A 16,676-nucleotide genomic window follows, 5' to 3' on the forward strand; every position below is an offset into this window, starting at 1 on the left:
CCAGTGGGGCATCAAGCCTTCACAGGACCAAGGGCCTTCCCTCCTGTTGATGCCGGATAAGGCCCCTTCAGCTCCCTCAGTCCTGCCCCTAACTCCTCCATTGGGGTCCCTGTGGTTCAATGGTTGGCTGCCAGCGTCCATATCTGTATTGGTCAGGATCTGGCAGAGCCTCTCAGGAGATTGCTGTATCAGGCTCCTGTCAGCAAGCACTTCTTGCAATAGTATTTGGGTTTGGTGTTTGCATGTGGGATGGATCCCTAGGTGGGGTAGTCTCTGGATGGCCTCTGCTTCAGTCTCTGCTTGACTCTTTGTCCCTGTATCTCCTTTAGATAGGAGCAATTCTGGGTTAAAATTTTGGAGATGGGTGGGTGGCCCCATCCCTCAACCAGGGGGCCTTGCTTAACCTGTGGATATGGTCTCAAAAGGTTCTCCCTCCCTTTCTGGGGTATTTCAGCTAATGTCATCCCCGTGGGGTCCTGGGAGGCTCTTACTTTCCTGGCATCTGGGACTTTCTGGTTACTACTCTCAGTTCCCCATTTTCTATTGCTACACACCTCTGTTCAATTTACTGCCCCTCTGTACATCTCCTCCCATACCTGGTTCTGCCCCTCTTTTTCCCCTCCCCATCCTCTCTTCCTCCCAAGTTCCTCTCATGCTCTACTTCCCTTGATTATTTTGTTCCTCCTTCTAAGTAGGACTAAAGCATCTACTCTTTGGTCTTCCTTCCTTTTGAGCTTCATGTGGTCCATGAGTTGTATCATGGGTAGTCCACACTCTTTGTCTAATATCCACTTATCAATGAGTACATACTGTGTGTGTTTTGTGACTGAGTTACCTCACTTAGGATGATATTTTCCAGATCCATCCATTTGCCTGTGAATTTCATGAAATCATTGTTTTTAATAGCTGAGTAGTACTCCATTGTGTAAATATACCACATTTTCTGTATCTATTCCTCTGTTGAGGGACATCTGTGTTGTTTTCTAGCTTTTGGCTATTATAAATATGACTGCTATGAACATAGTGGAGCATGTGTCTTTACTGCATGTTGGAGCATATTCTGGGTATATGCCCTGGAGTTAGCTAGGAGGTCCTCAGGTAGTACTACGTCCAGTTTTCTGAGGAACCACAATACTGATTCCCAGAGTGGTTGTACCAGCTTGCAATCCCACCAGCAATGGAGGAGTATTCGTCTTTCTCCACATCCTCTCCAACATGTGTTGTTACCTGAGGTTTTAATCTCAGCCATCCTGACTAGTTTAAGGTGGAATCTCAGGGTCGTTTTGATTTGCATTTCCCTGGTTACTAAGGATGTTGAACATTTCTTTAGGTGCTTCTCAGTCATTCAGGTTTCCTCAGTTGAGAATTCTCTGTTTAGCTCTGTTCCCCGTTTGTTGATAGGTGTCTTAGTTAGGGTTTTACTGCTGTGAACAGACACCATGACCAAGGCAAGTCTTATAAAAAACAACATTTAATTGGGGCTGGCTTACAGATTCAGAGGTTCAGTCCATTATCATCAAGGTGGGAGCATGACAGTATCCAGGCAGGCATGGTGCAGGAGGAGCTGAGAGTTCTATGTCTTCATCCAAAGGCTGCTAGTGGAAGACTGACTTTCAGGCACCTAGGGTGAGAGTATTAAGCCCACACCCAGGGTGACACACCTACTCCAACAAGGCCACACTTCCAAATGGTGCCATTCCCTGGTGGAAGAATATACAACCCATTATAATAGGGTTATTTGGTTCTCTGGAGTCAAACTTCTTGGGTTCTTTGAATATATTACGTATTAGCCCTCTATCAGATGTATGGTTGATAAAGATCTTTTCCTAGTCTGTTTGTTTCCATTTTGTCCTACAGAAGCTTTGCAATTTTATGAGATAGCACTTGTCAATTCTTGATCTCAGAGCTTAAGCCATTGGTGTTCGGTTTAGGAAAATTTCCCCTGTGCCCTTGTGTTCAAGGCTTTTCCCCACTTTCTCTTCTATTAGATTCAGTGTATCTGGTTTTATGTGGAGGTTCTTGATCCACTTAGACTTGAGCTTTGTACAAGGAGATAATGGTTCAATTCGCATTATTCTAACATGCTGACTGATAGTTGAACCAGCACCATTTGTTGAAAATGCTGTCTTCTTTCCACTGGATGGTTTTAGCTCCTTTGTCAAAGATCAAGTGACCATAGGTGTGTGAGTTCATTTCTGGGTCTTCAATTCTATCCCATTGATCTACCTGCTTATCTCTGTACCAAAACTATGCAGTTTTTTTTTCTTTTTAATCACTGTTGCTTTGTAGTGTACAGCTTGAGGTTAGGGATGGTGATTCCCCCAGATGTTCTTTCAATGTTGAGAATAGTTTTCACTATCCTGAGATTTTTGTTATTCCAAATGAATTTGAGAATTGCTCCTTTTAACTCTGTGAAGAATTGAGTTGGAATTTTGATGGGGATTGTATTGAATCTGTAGATTGCCTTCAGCAAAATGGCCACTTTTACTCTGTTAATCCTGCCCATCCATGAGCATGGGAGATCTTACCATCTTCTGAGGTCTTCTTCGATTTCTTTCTTCAGAAACTTGAAGTTCTTGTCGCACAGATCTTTCACTTGCTTGGTTAGAGTCACACCAAGATATTTTATATTATTGTGACTATCATAAAGGGTGTCATTCCCCTAATTTCTTTCTCAACCTGTTTATCATGTGTATAAAGGAAAGCTACTGATTTGAGTTAATTTTATATCCAGTCACTTTGCTGAAGTTATCATCTGTAGGAATTCTCTGGTGCAATTTTTAGAGTCACTTAAGTATCATATCATCTGCAAAGAGTGATAATTTGACTTCTTCCTTTCTAGTTTGTAGCCCTCTGACCTCCTTTTGTTGTATAATTGCTATAGCTAGAACTTCAAGTACTGTATTAAATAGATAGGGAGAGTCTAGTCCTTAATTTTAGTAGGATTGCTTCAAGTTTCTCTCTAGTTTTCTTTCAAGTTTGATGTTGGCTACTGGCTTGTTGTATAGTGCTTTTACTATGTTTAGGTATGGCCTCGAATTCCTGACCTTTCCAAGACTTTTAACATGAAGGGATGTTGAATTTTGTCAAATGCTTTTTCAGCATCTAATGAAATGATCATGTGGATTTTTTTTTCTTTTGAGTTTGCTTATGTAGTGGATTACACATGATAGATTTCCATATATTGAACCATCCCTGCATCCCTGGGATGGAGCCTACTTGATTATGGTGAACGATCGTTTTGATGTATTCTTGGATTTAGTTTTTGAGAGATTTTTTTTATTTTATTTGTAATTAATTTTTTACACTCTATATTCCATTCCTCAAACCTCCCCATCCACCCTCCAACTACTCCACATCCCACACCTCCTCCCCACTCCACCCCATCTCCATGTGGATGTCCCTACCCCCTACCCTACCTGACCTCTAAACTCCCTGGGGCCTCCAGTCTCTTGAGGGTTAGATGCTTCATCTCTGAATGAACACAGACCCGAAAGTCCTCTACTGTATGTGTGTTAGGGGCCTCACATCAGCTGGTGTATGCTGTCTGTTTGGTGGTCCAGTGTTTGAAAGATCTTGAGGGTCCAGATTAATTAAGACTGCTGGTCCTCCTACAGAATGGCCCTTCTCCTCAGCTTCTTTTAGCCTTCCCTAATTCAACAACAGGGGTCAGCTGCTTCTGTCCATTGGTTGGGTGCAAATAACTGCATCTGACTGTTTCAGCTGCTTGTTGGGTCTTTCAGAGGGCAGTCATGATAGATTCCTTTTTGTGAACATTCCATAACCTCAGTAATGGTGTCAGGTCTTGGGAACACCCCTTGAGCTGGATCCCACTTTGGACCTGTTGCTGGACCTTCTTTTCCTCAGGCTCCTCTCCATTTCCATCCCTGTAATTCTTTCAGACAGAAACAATTATGGGTCAGAAATGTGACTGTGGGATGGCAACCCCATCCCTCACTTGATGTCCTGTCTTCCTGCTGGAGGTGTGCTCTATAAGTTCCCTCTCCCTACTATAGGGCATTTCATCAAAGGTCCTGAGAGTCTCTCACCTCCCAGGTCTCTGGTGCATTCTGGGAGATACCCCCCACAACCTCCTATTTCCCGAGGTTGCCAGTTTACATTCTGTCTGCTGGCCCTTGGGGCTTCTGTCCTTTTCTGTCACCCAATATCAGATCAGGTTCCCCTCTACCCGCCACGGCCCCCCCACCTCATCCACATTCCCTCTCAAGTCCCCCTCCCCCCCCCCCCCCCCCGCCCCCCACACACACTTGTGATTGCTTTCTTCTCTCTCCCAAGGGGGACTGTGGCATCCTCACTTGTACACTTCAGCTTGTTGAGCCATTTGAATTCTGTGGACTGTATCTTGTGTGTTTTGTATGGGTTTTTTCTTTTTTCTTTCAGCTAATATCCACTTATTACTGAGTGCATACCATGCATGTCCTTTTAGGTCTGAGTTACCTCACACAGGATGATATTTTCTAGATCCATCCATTTGCCTGCAAAAGTCAGGTTGTCCTTGTTCTTAATAGCTGAGTAGTATTCCATTGTGTAAATGAACCACATTTTCTGTATCCATTCTTCTGTTGTGGGACATCTGGGGTTTTTCCAGCTTCTGTCTATCACAAATAAGGCCACTGTGAACATATGGAACAGGTGCCCTGTGACATGGTGGGGCATCTTTTGGATATATTCCCAAGAGTGGTATAGCTGGGTCTTCAGGTAGATGAGGAGCCTCCAGGTTGATAGTAGTTGTACCAATTTGTAATGCCACCTGCATTGGAGGAGTGTTCCTCTTTCTCCACATCCTCTCCAACATGTGTTGTCACCTGAGGTTTTGATCTTAGCCATTCTCAGGGTCATTTTGATTTGCATTTCTCTGATCACTAAGGACTTTGAACATTTCTTTAGGTGCTTCTCAGCCATTTGAGATTCCTCAGTTGTGAATTCTCAATTTAGTTCTATACCCCATTTTTTGAATGGGTTGTTTGGTTTTTTGGTGATTAACTTCTTGAGTTCTTTATATCTTTTGGATATTAGCCCTCTATCAGATGTGGGATTAGTGAAGTTTTTTTCCCAATCAGTAGGTTGCCAATTTGTCTTATCGACTATGTGCTTTGCCTTATAGAAGCTTTCCAGTTTTATGAGGTTCCATTTATCAATTCTTGATCTTAGAGCATGAGCCATTGGAGTTCTGTTTAGGAGATTCCCCCCTGTGCCAATGAGTTCAAGGCTCTTTCCTGCTTTCTCTTCTGTTAGATTCAGTGTATTTGGTTTTATGTTGAGGTCCTTGATCCACTTGGACTTGAGCTTTGTACAAGGTGGCAAATATGAGTCTATTTTCATCCTTCTACATACAGACAGCCAGTTAGACCAGCACCATTTATTGAAGATGCTTTCTTTTTTCCATTGTATATTTTTGGCATCTTTGTCAAAGATCAGGTGACGGTAAGTGTGTGGTTTTATTTCTCAATTTTCATTTCTATTCAGTTGATCAACATGTCTGTCTCTGTACCAGTACCATGCAGTTTTTATCACTATTGCTCTGTAGTAAAGCTTGAGGTCAGGCATCGTGATTCCCCAGCCGGTCTTTTAGTCTTAAGAGTTGTTTTTGCGCAGGGGTGGCGCACGCCTTTAATCCCAACACTAGAGAGGCAGAGGCTGGCAGATTTATGAGTTCAAGGACAGCCTGGTCTACAAAGTGAGTTCCGGGACAGCCAAGGCTACACAGAGAAACCCTGTCTCGAAAAACCAAAAAAAAAAAAAAACAAAAAAACAAAAAAGTTGTTTTCAATATTCTGGTTTTTTTGCCTTTCCAGATGAATTTGAGAATTGCTCTTTCCATGTCTTTGAAGAATTGTGTTGGGATTTTGATGGGGATTGCATTGAATCTATAGATTACCTTTGGTGGGATGGCCATTTTTACTATGTTAATCCTGCCAATCCATGAGCATGGGGGATCTCTCCATTTTCTGAGATCGTCTTTGATTTCTTTCTTGAGAGACTTGAAGTTATTGTCATACAGGTCTTTCACTTGCTTGGTTAGTGTTACCCCAAGATATTTTATATTATTTGTGGCTATTGTGAAAGGAGTTGTTTCCCTAATTTCTTTCTGAGCCTGTTTATCCTTTGTATAAAGGAGGGCTACTGATTTATTTGAGTTAATTTTATATCCAGCCACTTTGCTGAAGTTGTTTATCAACTGGAGAAATTCTCTGGTAGAATTTTTGGGGTTGCTTATGTATACTATCATATCATCTGCAAATAGTGATACCTTTATTTCTTCTTTACCAATTTGTATCCCCTCGGTCTCCTTTTGTTGTCTTATTGTTCTAGCTAATACTTTGAGTACTATATTGAATAGATATGGGGAGAGTGGGCATCATTGTCTTGTCCCTGATTTCAGTGGGATTGCTTCAAGAATGTCTCCATTTAATTTGATATTGATTATTGGTTTGCAGTAAATTGTTTTTATTATGTTTGGGTATGGGCCTTGAATTCCTGATCTCTCCAGTACTTTTAACATGAAGGGGTGTGGCATTTTGTCAAATGCTTTTTCAGCATCTGAGGAGATGATCATGTGATTTTTTTTTTGAGTTTGTTTATATAGTGGATTATGTTCATGGATTTTCCTATATTAAACCAACCTTGCATCCCTGGGGTGCAAGGTTTGATCTTTGTAAATGATGGTTTTGATGTGTTCTTGAATTCGGTTTGCAAGAATTTTATTGAGTATTTTTGCATCGATATTCATAAGCGAGATTGGTCTAAAGTTCTCTTTTTTGGTTGGGTCCTTGTGTGGTTTAGGTATCAGAGTAATTGTGGCTTCATAGAAAGAGTTAGGTAGTATTCCTTCTGTTTCTTTTATGGAATAGTTTGAGGAAAATTGTTATCAGGTGGTCTTTGAAGGTCTGGTAGAATTCTGTACTAAGTCCATCTGTCCCTGGGCTTTTTTTGGTTGGGAGGTTTTTAATGACTTCTATTTCTTTGTCTGACATGGGCCTGTTTAGATAGTTTGCCTGCTTTTGATTTAACTTTGGTATGTGGCATCTATCTACAAAACCATCCATTTCATCTAGATTTTCCAGTTTTGTTGAGTATAGACTTTTATAGTAGGATCTGATGTTTTTTGTTTTTTTTTTTTAATTTTCTCCGTTTCTGTTGTTATGTCTCCCTTTTCATTTTTGATTTTATTAATTTGGATACTGCTTCTTGGCCCTTTAGTTAGTTTGGCCAGGGGTTTATCAATCTTGTTGTTCTTTCAAAGAACCAGCTTTTGGTTTTGCTGATTCTTTGTATTGTTTTCTTTGTTTCTATTTGGTTAATTTCTGACCTGAGTTTGACCATTTCCTACCTTCTACTCCTCTTGGGTGAATTTGCTTCTTTTTGTTCTAGGACTGTTAGGTGTGCTGTTAATTTGTTAGTTTAAGATCTCTCCTGTTTCTTTACCAGGGCACTTAATGCTATGTACTTTCCTCTTAGCACTGCTTTCATTGTGTCCCATAGATTTGGGTATGATGTGTCAACATTTTCATTAAATTCCAGGAAGTCTTTAATTTCTTTCTCTATTTCTTCCCTAGCCAAGTTATCAGTGAGTAAACAGTTGTTCAGTTTCCACGTGTATGTGGGCTTTCTGTAGTTTTTGCTGTTATTGAAGACCAGCCTTAGGCCATGGTCGTCTGATAGGATGCATAGTATTATTTCACTTTTCTTGTATTTATTGAGCATTATTTTGTGACCAATTATATGGTCAGTTGTGGAGAAGGTACCATGAGGTACAGAGAAGAAGGTGTATCTTTTAGGGTGAACTGTTCTGTAGATATCTGTTAAATCCATTTGGTTCATAACCTCCCTTAGTTTCACTGTGTCTCTGTTTAGTTTCTATTTCAATGACCTATCCATTGGTGAGAGTGTGATGTTAAAATCTCCCACTATTATTGTGTGTGGTTCAATGTGAGTTTTGAGTTTTAGAAAAGTTTATTTATAAATTTGGGTGCTCTTGCATTTGGGGCATGTATGTTCAGAATTGAGACTTTCTCCTGGTGGAGTTTCCCCTTGATGAATATGAAGTGTCCTTCTTCATCACACTTAATAAATTTTGGTTGAAAGTCTATTTTATTGGATATTAAGATGTTAATTCCTGCTTGTTTCCTTGGACCATTTGCTTGGAAGACCTTTTTCCATCCTTTTACTCTGAGATAGTGCCTAGTTTTGTTGTTGAGGTGTGTTTCTTGTATGCAGCAAAATGCTGGATCTTGTTTGTGTATCCAATCTGTTAGCTTATGTCTTTTTATAGATGAGTTGGATCCATTAATATTAAGAAATGCTACGCATGCTCCAGTAAAGTCTGCTTGGCAGGCCGAGAGGCCTGGAAGCACTCATGAGACAAAGAGTTTCACGGAAACACATCCTGGAACTTTGACCTTCTCATAACCCATATACAAATACCCTATCCCCGCATTAGTCTAATGTATGGATCCACGTGCTCTCTTTTAGTATTATTTTATTATAAGTGCCTTTTAAGATTGAATTCTGACATAGCTAAGCCTTCGCCAGTGTTCCAATGTCCTAGAAAGTCCTTGAGCTGACCATGGGCTTGGAATTCAGTAAGAATGTTGCCTATTCAGTGACATTCAGAATTGCCTCTAGTATTACACTATCACTTAGAATAAAAGGCAAGTTGCTCCCATATACAGGAATTTACAATGGTTTAGGAAGTAGATCGGGCTGTGGTTTTAGAGTATTGCATTATTCATGAGATGGTTAGCTAGAGTGGAACTCCCTAATTAGAACCATGACTTGGGTGTGAAAGCCCTAGCCCTAGGAGTGTAAGGACCTCACACCTGGCTTCTAAGACTATGACTGACCTTAGATAGACCTAACTTTGTCTCAGTTGTTTTATTGCCCAGTTCCTGCCAGTCTTTGTGTTTACATTCCTCTGTTTTGTGTAAGAGTCATTAAACATCCGCTAACCTCACTGTGCCTTGCTGATGTGTCACCTAACTTCCCTATTTTCTTCTATATAAAAAGTTGGATGCTCAATTTGAAACATTACATTCAGATTCTACATAACCTCTTGTGTTGTGTCTGTCTGTCATTTGCCGACTCCTTGCCCATCTGCAACTAGAGACCCATTCTAAGCAGACAAATGGACCCAGAGGGTCTGCAGCAAAGAAATATTAAAGAGAGATGACTGTTGGTTCCTGACATGTTTGTTTTTGTAGGTGGCTTTATGTGCTTGCAGCTCTCTGCTTTTGACTTTGTTGTGAGATGCTTAATATCTTGTCCTTTCTTTGGTGCAGGTATCTTCCTTGTTTTGTAGTTTTCCTTCCAGGATCCTCTGTAAGGCTGGTAGATAGATAATATTTGAATTTGGTTTTGTCCTGGAATTTGTTGTTTTCTCCATCTATGTTGATTGAGAGTTTTCCTGGGTATGTATAGTAGCTTGGACTGACACTTGTGTTCTCTTAGTGTCTGCATGACCTCTGACAAGGCTCTTCTGGCTTTTATGGTCTCTGTTAAGAAGTCTAGTGTAATTCTAATGAAAGGTCTACCTTTGTGTGTTACTTGGCCTTTTCCCCCCTGCAGCTTTTACTATTCTTTCTTAGCTCTGTGCATTTAGTGTTTTAATTATAATATGACAAGAGGATTTTCTTTTCCGGTCCCATTTATTTGGTGTTCTATAGACTTCTTGTACCTTTATGTCTATCTCTTTCTTTAGGTTGAGGAAGTTTTCTTCTATGATTTTGTTGAAGACATTTTCAGGTCCTTTGAGCTGGGACTCTTCCTTCTCCTCTATTCTGATTATTCTTAGATTTGGTCTTTTCATTATGTCCTGAATTTCCTGGATGCTTTGGGTTAGGAGTTTTTATGTTTTGAATTTTCTTTGACAGTTGTGTCAATCTCTTTTACCATATATATCTTCTACACCTAAGATTCTCTCTTCCATCTCCTGTATTCTGTTGGTAATACTTACATCTGTAATTCCTGACCTCTTTCCTAGGCTTTCCATTTCCAGGTTTGCCTCCATTCATGTTTTCTTTATTGTTTCTACTTCTACTTCTAGGTCTTGGATCACTTTGTTCAATTCCTTCACCTGTTTTCTTTTTTTATTTCTTCCTTGACCAAGTTATCATTGAGTAGAGAGCATTGTTCAGCTTTCATGTGTATGTGGGCTTTCTATTGTTTTTGTTGTTATTGAAGAACAGCCTTAGTCCATGGTGGTCTGATAGGCTGCATGAGATTATTTCCGTGTTCTTGTATCTATTGAGGCCTATTTTGTGACCAATTAGGCGGTCAGTTTTGGAGAAGGTACCATGAGGTACTGAGAAGATACATTCTTTCGTTTTAGGATGAAATGTTCTATAGATATTTGTTAAATCCATTTGATTCATAACTTCTGTTAGTTTGTGTCTCTTTTTAATTTCTGTCTCCATGATCTGTCCATTAATGAGAGTGGGGTGTTGAAGTCTCCCACTATTATTGTATGAGGTGCAGTAGTTTTTTCCTTTGAGGAATATCAAACGTCCTTCCTTATCCTTTTTAATAACTTTTGGTTGAAAGTCTATTTTATTCAATATTAGAATGATGACTTCAGCTTGTGGGACCATTTGCTTAGAAAATTGTTTTCCAGCCCTTTACTCTGAGGTAGTGTCTTTGTCACTGAGATTTGTTTCCTGTGTGCAGCAAGATGCTGGGTCCTGTTTACGTATCCAGTCTGTTAGTCTATACCTTTTTCCTGGGGAACTGAGTCCATTGATATTAAGAAATATTAAGGAGAAGTGATTGTTGCTTCTTGTTATTTTTGTTGTTAGAGGTGGAATTATGTTTGTCTGGTTATCTTCTTTTGGGTTTGTTTCTTGCTTTTTCTAGGGTATAGTTTCCCTCCTTGTCTTGGCGTTTTCCATCTGTTATCCTTTGTAGGGCTGGATATTTGGAGAGATATTGTGTAAATTTGGTTTTGTCATGGAATATCTTGGTTTCTCCATCTATGGTAATTGAGAGAGTTTTGCTGGATATAGTATCCTGGGCTGGCATTTGTGTTCTCTTAGGGTGTGTATAACATCTGCCCAGAATCTTCTAGCTTTCATAGTCTCTGGTGAGAAGACTGGTGTAATTCTGACAGGTCTGCCTTTATATGTTATTTGACCTTTTCCCCTTACAGCTTTTAATATTCTCTCTTTGTTTTGTGCATTTGGTGTTTTGATTATTATGTGATAAGAGGAATTTCTTTTCTGGTCCAGTCTATTTGGAGTTCTGTAGGTTTCTTATATGTTTATGGGCATCTTTTTCTTTAGGTTAGGGAAGTTTTCGCCTATAATTTTGTTGAAGAAATTTACTGGCCCTTTAAGTTGGGAATCTTCACTTTCTTTTACACCTATTATCCTTATGTTTAGTCTTTTCATTCTGTCCTGGATTTCCTGGATGTTTTGGGTTAGGAGCTTTTTGCCTTTTCTTTGACTTTTGTGTCAATGTTTTCTATGGTATCTTCTGCACCTGAGATTCTCTCTTCTATCTCTTGTATTCTGTTGCTGATGCTTCATCTATGACTCCTGATCTCTTTCCTAGGTTTTCTATCTCCAGGGTTGTCTCTCTTTATGATTTCTTTATTGTTTCTACTTCCATTTTTAGATCCTGGATGGTTTTGTTCAATTCCTTCACCTGTTTGATTGTGTTTTCTTGTAGTTCTTTAAGGGATTTTTGTGTTTCCTCTTTAAGGGCTTCTAGCTCTTTACTTGTGTTCTCCTGTATTTCTTTAAGGGAGTTATTTATGTCCTTCTTAAAGTCTTTTATCATCATCATAAGATGTGATTTTAAATCAGTCTTGCTTTTCTGGCGTGTTGGGGTATCCAGTGCTCACTGTGGTGGGAGAACTGGGTTCTGATGATGCCAAGTAGCCTTGGTTTCTATTGCTTATGTTCTTGCCCCTGCCTCTTGCTATCTGGTTATCTGTGGTGTTAGCTGGTCTTACTGTCTCTGACTGTGGCTTGTCCCTCTTGTAAGCCTGTGTCAGCACCTCTGGGAGACCAGCTCTCTCCAGGTGGAATTTGGGTATGGAGAGCTGTGATACAGGGTTGTTCCCTGGGGGCAGAGGGAATCCGGAAGGATCCTGTTCTGGGCTGTTCCTTGTTTCCTGTGTCCTGATGGCTCTGGGCAGGTCCCTCTTGGGCCAGGAATTTGAGCAGAAGTGGTGGTCTCACCTGTGCTCTCAGGTGTGTCAGCACTCCTGGGTGACCAGCTCTCTCCCAGCAGGATGTGGGTATAGAGAGCTGAGGCACAGGGTCAGCTCCGGGCACAGATGGAAAACAGAAGGCTGGAAAGATATTTTATAAGGAATAGCCTTTTGTTTGTTATGTTTTGTTTTTTTGAGATATAGTATCATGAATTTTTAAAATTGTTTGATATATTTGTGTTTTCTCCTATACCTGCATATAGCATGTATTTGAAAGTCAGAGGGCAACCTGTGGGAGCTGAATCTTCCCTTCTGTCCTGGAGGTCAAGTTTAGGACATCAGATTTGGCAACAAGTGGCTTGACCCTCTGAGCCATCTTGCTAGCCATCAATAGCTGAATCTTGCTAATAATACTTAACATTGTTTGAGTGGCCAAATGTGTGCACATACTAAATCACTAATGGAGGTATCTGTATAAAATCTTAATTAACTAAGTCTATAAAATAAGAATAACTGATTACATTTTTAATATAAGTGGGATAGTAGTGTTAACTCTTAACCAAAACCATAAAATAGGATTAGTCTATAAAAGAAACTCCTGATATTTGTTAGTGTAGGTTTTTTACTCTATATTTGTCTTAAAAGATTATAGTTGCTGAAACCCAGAATAAATTCTTCCTTCCTGTGTTCTGGTATTTTCTCGCAGCTTTTTACAGTCCTTTTTGCTGGTCTCTTGTAATCATTGTTTCTCTTGGCTCTTCCATTAGATTGACTTTTTAGTTGCTACAAATGAGTGAAAACTTGTAACCTTTGTCATGTGATTATGGTTTATTTCACTTACATAATAATTTCCAGTTCCATCCGTATTGCTAATAACAAAATTTAATTTCTTTAATGACTAAGTAAGTAATATGCCATATATGTTACCTCATCTTTCCTTATATTCCTATCTGTGATAGGCATCTTGGCTCATTTTATGTATAGGCTAGTAATGTACTATTTTGTGTGTTTGTGGTGTGTGCACATGTGTCTAAGAGTGGGTGTTTGCAAATGTATGTGTGTAGAGACCCAGATTCACCATCGGATGCCTTTCCCTATCTCTGTCAGGACTGTCAGGTCAGTTAACTCCTTGTATCTGTCTGTCTATACCACTTTGTACCGCTCACCCTGCACTCACAATGCATATCACTGTTCCCAGCCTTTGCATGGGTGCTAGAATCTAAACCTACAACCTCATCCCTATGCATCAGGCTCTTTACCAATATCTTCTACAGTTTCCTTATCGTCCTTTTCTTCTAGTGAAGCTCCATGTAACAGTAACAAGCATATAACATTTTGCTCAAATTATTTTTATTGTTGTTGTTATTTACTATAATCTTTCTCTTTTTTTGAGGCAGTATTTCTCATATTCCAGGTTGGTTTTATACTCATTGTATAGCGAAGAATGGCCTAAAGCGTCAGTTTTTATATAGTAATGGGGATCACACTCATTACATACTAGACAGACACTCAGTAAACTGTTTATAGTCACACAGTCCCATTACTATAAATTTTTAGAAATGAAATAATGTGGTAAAAATATAAGCTTTTTTTGCTTTTATATCAAGTCATAGTATAGAAATAACTACACTCAAAATTTACATTGTAAGATGAAGTTTCACCCTAGAGATGGTCTTAGTGATAGTTCTCCTTTAGTAAAACTGAGAATACAGGGTTATATGTAACTCCTTAGGGGAATTGAGGGACAGCATACTTTTAATGGGGCATATTTTACTGATGTGGAAAAGTAGAACAGATGTCTTAATGACTGAAGATAAGTGCAACTTTAAATTTCAGTATTAATGTGCTACTGTCTTTAAGTAATAGTAGTATTCAATTCTGTTTAGGCTTCGGGAGCAAGAAAGAAAAGAAGCAGAAGAAGCTTGTCAAAAGGAAGTAGAAGAGTGGGAAAGAAAGCTCCTTGCTCAGGCAGCTCCAGCCTGCATGGAGAACATGTGGGAAATTCCAGCCATTGGCCATTTCCTTTGTTTAGCCCAACAGATTCTAAACTTGCCAGAAATTGTCTTTTATGAACTGGAACGCTGTCTTCTGATGCCTCAGTGTAATGCCTTTCTCTCTAAAATAATGACTTCTCTACTAAGCCCTCCCCATCGCAGACCTACCTTACATCGAAGACCTACTTTGCCTTACAGGACTTGGGAAGCAGTGCTGAGACAGAAAGTACAGCAGTGGTACACTGCTGTGGGACAGACTGAGAATCCTGATAACTGTGCTGAAAAGCTTGGCTTGTGTCCTCAGTTCTTTAAGGTTCTTGGAGAAGTTAATCCATTGGAAGAAAGACCTTTTCACGAGCTACCTTTCTACCAGAAAGTATGGCTGCTTAAAGGACTTTGTGACTTTGTGTATGAAACACAGAAAGAAGTTCAAGATGCTGTGCTTGGGCAGCCTATTCATGAGTGCAGGGAAGTTATCCTTGGTTATGACTATCTGGAGAATGCTTATGTACATTTCCCACAGTTCTGTGGTGCAGATGTGCGGATTTATAAACAAAGACCCTTTCAGGCCCCAGAATTTCCAGTTCCACCCATTAAAGTAAAAAGAGTACCTCGGATTAAATTGGAGAAGTTCAAGTGTGACTATGCTAATACAAGTAACGGGGAACACAGATGTACTAGAGAAGGCCTGCCCTTGGCTTTCAAGAAAGAGCAAGAAATTGATTTTGATCCAGCCTGTTGTCCTGCTAAAATGAACTTTGATAATCATGACATCACTGTTGAAATGGAAGTAAAATCCAACTGTGACATTAAAGCTCACAGGCCTTGTGAAATTGAAAAAACTGATTGTTGTAAAGAAAATTTGCAGAAACCCAGAAGTCCTGGAGAAGTTACTGGATTTGGAGAGCCACTCAGTCCAGGTGAAATAAGATTTATAGAAAATCAGGAAAAATATGGTGAAGCTTCCAAAATAAAGACAGAATCCAATCTATTGAAAGAAAATGCTCTGAAATCTTGCCAAATTCATATAAATGGAAGTCACATTGATCATCCAGACATTAACTGCCACAAAGTTGTAAGGGATATATTGTTAGAGCACTCACTGCAAAGCCACAAGAAACTCAAGCTAACTAAAATGAGGGCAAAAAAGAAGAAAAAGAAAAAAAAGAAATTGAAAGATGTTTTGAATGAAAATTTACAAAGAAAGCGTGAAGGTCTTCATTCTCTTCCCTTCAAGTCTTACAAACCTGAGATCCAGAATAAATTATTGATCATCAAAAAGAAAGGAAAACACAAGAAGCACAAATCTGGTAAGCTTACTTAATGGGCAAGACTTATATTTAAGTGTAATTCAAATTGTCTTTCAATTCTGCATCATGGAAGCTCTGATTGATAACATGAAGTGAATATGTGTACTTATGTGTGTGAGAGTCAAGCTTTATTTCACATGTTTAAAAATCCAGAACAGGTGAGATTTTTATATACTCACAAAAAATACTAGAATATTTTAATAACTCTCAATTTGACATATATGAATACTATACTTTTATATCTTTTCCTATAAATGATGTCTTATCACTTACATTAAGTGATTTTTTTTTTCCTTCCAGTCTAAGGACAAAACAAGTATAGGTGCTCAGTTCTTTATCTAGAGTAACATATGATTTACTTGAGTCTGAACTTTTCCTCATATCACATATTTTTTAGCACTTTGTTTTCAGAATATATTTTTACATCTAGAAAAAACTGAGTGTGAGAATTATGTCAACTAGTAAAATGCAAAATATGAAGCATATACTTAGAGAAGGATTTGTGTGTCTTTTGCTCAATTTAAATGCCCTATATATTTGCCAGCAGCCTATTTGAACAACAGCAGTTCTAGGCTGATTGGTTGCTTTCTTGTGGGGTTAGGGGGCTCTGTTGCTTTTGCTACTATCTGTCATAAGTTTATATCTAATTTGCCACAGGATAGACAAATAAGACATAAACTTAGTAAGAATTGCATACCAAAATGATTTGTGGTTCCAACCATCATTGTGGGTCTCATTTTCATTCCTTCTCATAGCTACAGAGCTAACTAACTAAATTAGCTGAAATTTGCTACTGAATTACCAAATGAAGGAGTGAACTTTTAGTTATTTAAATAATGAGATAGAACTCATTATGTTCTGTAACGTGTATGTAATAAATCATTGATTAAGTACAAGGCAGAGAGATGTTGACAAGCAAAAGCTCTTGCCACCAAGCATGATGACCTGAATTCTTATAAGCACACACACACACACACACACACACACACACACACACACACACGCAAGTGGGAGGTTAGGGTACACACAATAAATAAACATACGTTTTTAAAGAAATAATTTAATATTTACTGCCAAAACCAGTCCCAGCTTCTAGTACTAAAACTTCAAAAGTGGTCCATATTAACCTAATTTTTAAAAATAACTCAGAAATAAACCTTTGGAATGAAAATTTATGAAGACTGTGAAAACTGAGATGTAATA

General features: G+C 39.0%; 1 protein-coding gene across 4 annotated transcripts in view; it reads left to right on the forward strand.

The window, feature by feature from the left end:
- The window catches only part of Brd10 (bromodomain containing 10), a 94,188-nt gene that overhangs the window by 37,127 nt on the left and 40,385 nt on the right, over positions 1–16,676 (forward strand). For all 4 annotated transcript variants that reach the window (XM_029472439.2, XM_029472438.2, XM_021151910.3 and 1 more), the window contains one exon: positions 14,056–15,473. In XM_029472439.2, coding sequence (XP_029328299.1) covers positions 14,056–15,473 — 1,418 coding nt within the window. The remainder of the gene's footprint in view (positions 1–14,055; positions 15,474–16,676) is intronic.

This window comes from Mus caroli, unplaced genomic scaffold, assembly GCF_978045245.1.
Source record: "Mus caroli unplaced genomic scaffold, Mus_caroli_1 scaffold_20, whole genome shotgun sequence".
Lineage (NCBI taxonomy): Eukaryota > Metazoa > Chordata > Mammalia > Rodentia > Muridae > Mus > Mus caroli.